Source organism: Malurus melanocephalus, unplaced genomic scaffold (assembly GCF_030028575.1).
Source record: "Malurus melanocephalus ecotype Western Australia unplaced genomic scaffold, MMel_1.1 scaffold_979, whole genome shotgun sequence".
Taxonomy (NCBI): domain Eukaryota; kingdom Metazoa; phylum Chordata; class Aves; order Passeriformes; family Maluridae; genus Malurus; species Malurus melanocephalus.
The window spans coordinates 1-6,708 of record NW_026624211.1 but is presented as its reverse complement, the minus strand read 5'-3'; the positions used below and the strand labels follow the sequence as shown (position 1 = coordinate 6,708).

Below are 6,708 nucleotides of genomic sequence, written 5' to 3'. Positions count from 1 at the left end.
CATCCTCCGGATGTGTGAGGGATCTGAGGATGTGTGAGGGATCTGAGCGATCGGAACTGAGCCTTTAACATGCAGATTGAGCCGAAACTGCGGCGTCTGCCTGATGGTGAATTCATCTGCATTCGCTCCATATGCATCCTGGTCTTTAAARGAAAAGCTGATGAAAGAGGCAGGAACACAGGCTCAGTGGGGAAGAAGCTTTTAGAGGAGAAAAATTGTTTGGAAAATAGCAAAGAGAGGGGAGGGGAAAGAATTCTGCTGGGAAAGGAGCAAAACTGCTTTACTTCCTTGGAGGTCTGGGAAATACATTATGCAGAGCTCCAAACAATGTTTGCCAGCAGCAAGTCAGCTTATATGTGTCCATGGGGGGTTCCTTGTGTTTCTTTCTATTCTTTTTTTGCCTTTAATAGCCAAAATCTCTCTTTCCTGGGGCCCAGGATGATCTGTGACCCCGTGTTTGTGTTAGGACCTCGTTAGTCCATGTGCTAATGACGTGCTTGGGGCTGTGTGTGGGGACAGGGTCCACCTGGCAGCTCAGTTCCTGGGAGAGGAGTGCCTTTGACCAGGGGAAGGGTCAGCTGGGTCAGCATTGCTGGCTGCACTGGAGCAGCCTCGGGCTGCTCTTCTCAGCTCAGCTGGAGCTGTGTGGGTCTCTCTGGAGCTGAATGTCCCTCCCTGGGCTCTGGGGCCAGGCAGAGCTGTCCTGCTGGGATGGGGACACTGCCTGGTGGCTGCTGAGGAGCAGGATCAGTCCCTTCCCATCTGCACTGCTGTGTCAGGGTCTGCAGGGGTCTCTGAGCCCTTTGTAAGGCCCGAGGAGATCATGGTGGGGTTTGGCTTGAGTGATCCCTTCACCCTTCAGTGAGGGCTCATTTCCAGCAGGCTCCTGTCCCAAAGGTGTTCCTGGACCCTGGGACCTGCATGTTTCCTTTCCAAGGCAGCATCTGCTCCCCTGTGCTGCATGGGCATGTCCACACCACCTCCAAGGCCACTGTGGGGACCTGCAGCACATGGAGGTGCCCCAAGGAGGGCTTTGGGCTTTCTTCCTGCTTTAGGGACCTCCAGCAGCTAAAACATCTTCAGGAAGGGCTGAGGAGCAGGGGGGATCATGGCCAGGTGCTTTCATGTCTGTCTGCAGAGCTGGGGTGTGGAGCAGGGTGGGACTGGAGCCGTGACCCTGCATTCAGCAGGGAGGGATTTCCCAAGGCTCTGATCATTGGGGTTGTGCAACCTCTGCAGCTTTCCTCAGCTGAGACTTTCGTTGTAGAGTTTCTGACATTTTTGCCCTCTGGAACGAGCAGCATCTCTTCAGCACTCTCTGAGCCCCTGGATGATTTCCAGGGCTTTTTTTAATCCCTGCTGATGAATGGAGATGCGGCCCCAGTCTGCACAGCCGTGGGCTGGTGCTCAGCACGGTGGGCAGTGTGAGCAGGAGCAGTCACCTGTGGCCATGTCCAGCTCTGCTGTCCCTGCAGGGCCGGTGACAGCTCGGGGAGGGCTGCAGGAGGTTGTGGTTTGCACATGGCAGGGCTGGCCCTGCTCCCAGCCCAGCTCCACCAAGGACATCAGCAGCTCTGGGCAAGTTCCCCCAATCCTCTGTGGCCATGCAGAGATAAAAACCCTCTGCCACTTCACAGGGCTTTGTGAGGGTTCACAGGCGACAGCGGGAGCTTTGAAAGGGAAATGTTTAAAATGTTCTCTAACCCTCTCTGCACTGTCACACTTTTAAAAAATGTCATTATTTATCCTATCAGAAAGGAAGTGATTCCCCCTCTGTCTGGTCTTTGAATGCCCCTCTCTGCCAGGGGATTGCAGCAGCCTCAGAGTGCAAATCCCCTTTTTCCTGCTGCTTTCCAGGCTCCGGCCGCTGGACATCGAGTTCATGAAGCGCCTGAGCAAAGTGGTCAACATCGTCCCGGTGATCGCCAAAGCCGACACGCTAACGCTGGAGGAGAGGGACTACTTCAAACAGAGGGTAAGGGGCTGCTCCCAGCCCTGCTAGCCCATCCCTGAGCCCCTCGTGGCTACCCTGGTGCAGCAGTGGGTGGCCGGGATCCTCGGAATGAGCCCAGCTCGGAGCGTGGCCGCAGGGTGAGCACGCTCCCCAAACGCTTCCCGGTGTTTCTCTTGGACAGGGCAGAAGAAGTGTGGAGCTCTGCATCTCTGGGATTGCTCCTCCTGCCTCCTTTGTTGTTGTTGTTGTTATTTTCAGGCTGGTTTCTGTTATTTTGGGAGGTTGGTGGTGCTGCACAGAGGAAAACCCTTCCTCTGCAACATCAGGCACTGATATGGGAATCAGGAAAAAAAAATGTGGGTTTGCTGAGCTCAGCTGGGAGAGACTTTAGAGGGAAGCAAGGTATGAAATTCCCGTGGTTGGGAGCTGAGGAGGGGCTGTCTGAATCCACAGCAAGGCGTGGGCTGTGCTCCCAGAGGTGGGATGGCCCATCTGGGGTTTGGTAAGGGGCTGTAAATCCATTTGTGTGGGCCAGGGATGTGGCTGCAGGGCCTCAGCATTCCCTGCAGAAGGAAAAACCACCAAGCTCCTTGATCTGTGAGCTTCAACTGGAAGTGAAGGGAAAGGGGGTCTGCCAAGAAAGGGGCAGTTTTAGGGGCCACTCTCTTGGTTATGGAGTTGGTGACATCTCATCCAGGGTGAGGAGGAGAGGGGGACACTCCTTCCCACACCAGTGCCATCCCAGCTCTTGGTGCGCAGCCTCAGGCACTGAAATGCCCAGTCTGGTTTTGGAGTCTGAATCCAAACTGCCAGCAATTTCCTTGGCTACAGGCTGTCTGGAAATAGAGCTGAGGGTCACCCAGCCTGGGCTCCCTCGGCTGCTCAGGCTGAATGCACAGAGCCCTGGGAGGAGCTGGTGAGGGCACACCAGGGGTGAGCCCACAGTGCCACACCTGCCCTCTGGGATGGCTCCTGCAGGCTGCTGGCTCCATGCAGAGGTTACCAATGCACACATCTCTGTGTCTTCAGTGACTCTGGCACTGCCAGGTCAGTCTGGGACTGCAGATGTCACCTGGGCACCTTTGGCTGCTGATGCCATGGAACACCATGGGAGCGGTGTCTAGCTCTGCTGCTCTGCCCTGGCATGGCACAGCATGAGCTCTCCCTGTCTCTGCCTCCTGATTGTAACCAGAGCCCCCAGACCCTTCCAGGTGGAGGCAGAGCCCTCAGCCACATGGTGGGTTTGCTCACTCTCCTCATGCTGTCCAGATCCACTGGTGCAGACAAGAGGGCAGGAAATCAGGCCAGGTGGACACAAACTGGGACATTTTGCACTCATTCCAGTGTGCCTGTGTGTGAGCTGATAGGAGCAGAGACCTGTTTTACATCTGGGGGTGTAGCTGGTTCAGAGATGTGACGGGTTTGGGGTTTGGTGGGGTGGGCAGTGGAGCCCCAGCCTGGCTGCAGTGGAATGTGCTCCGTGGGGTTGGCTTTGGGGGTTGTTCCCCTAAACTCGGTGTGTGGGTTTGGTGGGGGGTGGGGGCTGGCTGGGGGTGTTCCCTGGGCTGGATCCCCTCCTTTGCCAGCTGAACTGTGGGACTGATGTGGAGTTATTGCCATGGGAAGTGGTGGGAGCAGGCACCAGGCTGGGCTGGGCTTTGCAGCCTTGCAGAGGGCTGATCCTCCCAGCTCTCCATGAGCTGAGCCTCAACCCCAGAGTCAGATTTCAGCATCTCTTGGCCTTGCACAGAGGCAGAGTCCTTAGAGGACAAATGTCCTTGTCCCTTCAGATCGAGTTCCTTTTCCAAGCAGCATAAACAAACACCAGGTAGCAGCATTTTTCCTCTGTGTTACAAGCCTGGCAGCTGTGCTCCGCTTTGCTGGGGCAGCTTAGGTTGTCTTGTTCTCTTCTTCCATCCCTGAACAACACCCAGCTCATATGGCTTCATCTCACCCTCTGCCTGATCTGTGCCTTGGCACTAGGTTCTTGCAGAGGCTCCAGGGCAAGCACTTGGTGGGTTTGTGGCAGGGAAACACGGCTCTCTGTGCCCTGGGTGGGCAGGGTTTAGGATGGAGAGGGAGGCTGCTGGACATTGCTGTGGTTGATGGGTATTGCTCAGAGCCTTCCTGGGAGAAGCTGCCATGGTGGGAGTGCAGCTCCTGCCTCTCCTTGAGCTGTCCCTCTGCTCTTCCCCCCCAGATAATGGCTGATCTTCTGGCCAACGGCATCGACGTGTACCCCCAGAAGGAGTTTGATGAGGACTCTGAGGATCGGCTGGTCAACGAGAAGTTCCGGGTGAGTGTGGGGCCAGACGGGCCCTGCAGCTCCAGGGGCTGCTCGGGTCCTTGGGGGTCCCTTCCAAAAGCCTCTGATTTCCTTCCAAAGCTGCTGTGCCCTGTCTGTGGAGTCTGCCTGGGACCAGGGGTGGACAGAGGGTGACCAGGGCTCATGGGGAAGGTGTCCTGTCCATGCTCCTTCCTCATCTCCATCCCTGCAGGGCACCCTCAGCAGCTCCACAGCCCTTCTCCCTGCCCTGGGCACAGGGAACAGAGGGCAGGAGCCTTCCCAGCTCTGGGCTGGAATTTACCTGAAGGCTGCCTGCAGCTCTCAGTTCCATGCCACAGGAGGCAGCGAGCAGTTTTTCAGCACAATAAAGTGGATCGGACAAATTCAGAGGAGAAAAAAAACCTTTTAGGGACTCTGAAATTCAAAGACACCAGCCTGAGTCAGGAACTGAGTTGGCCACAGCTTGCCAGATGCTGGGGGCAGTTCCCTGGGAAGCTTTGGGATACCAGAGAGGGGCTGGGTTTGGGCTGRTTTTAGGCTGGGCTCAYRTGCAGGAGATGCTSGTAGCCATCCTGGGCTGCCTGTGRGCCCTGSCAGGAAACACTGCTSAGGAACATCAGGGACAGACCAGCTCATCCCACAGAACTCTCCTGCAAACAGCCTGGCTTTGCACACCGGCTTGGTTTCCTGATGGGTTCTCAGGAACAAACCATGACCTTGCTTTCCCCTTTCCCCAGGAAATGATCCCGTTTGCGGTGGTGGGCAGTGACCAGGAGTACCAGGTGAATGGAAGGAGAATCCTCGGCAGGAAGACCAAGTGGGGCACCATTGAAGGTACCTTGCCCTGGTTCCCCAGCTCCCCAGCCCATCTCCCTGCCCTGGCACGAGGCAGTGAGGTCCAAAACCAGCAGCAGAAGTTCAGGTGTTCGTGGTGCTTCCTGCTGCTCCAGAACAGATAATTTCCCTGGTGTTTGAGGGCTGGAAACACTTTGGCCAATGCTCCTGCACAGAGTTCCTGGGTCTCTGTGTGTTCTGAGTGCTGGAGGGGACATTTCTGGGGGTCTCATGGCCTGGTTTGTGCTTCCTGCACAGTTAAATGCTGGTGGCTGCATCTGAGGGCACACAAGTGACATCCCTGTGTCTCCAGCCCCTGCTAGAACCTTCCCCTGGCACCTGTGTCCCCTCCACCATGCCTTTGGCTGGTTCTTTTGTGGGATCTCTTCCCTCTTCCAGTTCCCATCGGCGTATCCCTTTTTTCTCCCCCGTTTTACAGTCATGGTTTAAAGGCTGGATGAAAGCTCCTGACTCCAGCACATCTTCCCATTTCCCGTTCATGGTTTCTGGCAGCCAGCTGGCTCTTCTCCAGTGCCACCCCTCTCATCTTCCTTCACTTCACAGGTTCCTCTCATTTATGAGCCTTTTTAATGGGAATCCTGTGTTGAGGGATGGTTTAACAAAGCTGCCATCGGTGTATTTTGAAAGCCAGTTTATTTTGAAGCTCTGCTGCCCTCTCGTGCTGTGTCCCTGAACATTCTGAGTTTAATGGATTTCATTAAACTCACCTTCAGCACAGGGAGGCCCTGAGGATACAGCCATGGCTGTGGGCAGCCTTTGCACAGCAGTATCATGTGTTGTTTTGCCATCCCTGCGTGGTGTTTAATGGTTGGATTCAATGATCTTGGAGGTCATTTCCAACATAAAGAATTCTGCTGTTCTATGTATGAGCTTCTTTGGGTAAAAAAAATATATATATATAAAAAGGATTTGTTCCTCTAAATTGAGTAAAATATGGGGTAAAATAGCAGCTGTCAGCCTAATTGTGGTGGAGCAGCACCCCTGGATATTTTGCTGTTGCTAACACTCCTGCTAGCAGCCCTAGACAGCAGAGTTCCTGTCCTTGCCCAGCCCTGGGTGCTGCAGGAGGCTCATGGCTGAGCTACAGATGAAACTCTTCAGTGGAGAGGCGCCTGGTGCTCACTGCACAGCTCACTGGGACCCTTCCCTGCCTTTTTGGGGGGCCCAGGGGGTCCCAGCACTGTGGGACACGGTGGGAAGGGGCTGTGGGTGGTACAGAGACCCGGTACCAGCCTTGGAGCAGCACAGGGGACCCCTGGGTCCTGCCCCTGTGCCCCAGAGTGCCCACGGAGCCCTCCAGGTGAAGTCCCCAGGCCCTGCTCGCCCCAGGGCTGGCCCTGGGTGCCCATTGATGGTATTTTTCTCTCTCTCTCTCTCTCCAGTGGAGAACACAACACACTGTGAGTTCGCCTACCTGCGGGACCTCCTCATCAGGTCAGTGCCTGGCCCCAGAGCCCTGATCACCTGGTGGCAACCAGCACAGGGGACAGCACAGCCCAGCTGGAATCAGCTGCTGCTCTGCTCTGCTCTGTGCTCCATCCCCACAGCCCTGCCTCCCTCCCAACCCTCTGCTGCTCCATCCCCACAGCCCTGCCTCCCCTCCCAGCCCTCT

General features: G+C 55.9%; 1 protein-coding gene across 1 annotated transcript in view; it reads left to right on the top strand.

The window, feature by feature from the left end:
• Positions 1–6,701, top strand: part of LOC130585851 (septin-9-like) — a gene marked incomplete at its 3' end in the record, with an annotated part of 69,553 nt that extends 62,852 nt beyond the window's left edge. Inside the window, exons 7-10 of the mRNA XM_057386512.1 lie at positions 1,858–1,975; positions 4,155–4,250; positions 4,979–5,075; positions 6,479–6,701. Of these exons, the coding sequence (XP_057242495.1) occupies positions 1,858–1,975; positions 4,155–4,250; positions 4,979–5,075; positions 6,479–6,701 (534 nt within the window). The remainder of the gene's footprint in view (positions 1–1,857; positions 1,976–4,154; positions 4,251–4,978; positions 5,076–6,478) is intronic.
• Between the last annotated feature and the right edge of the window lie 7 nt (positions 6,702–6,708).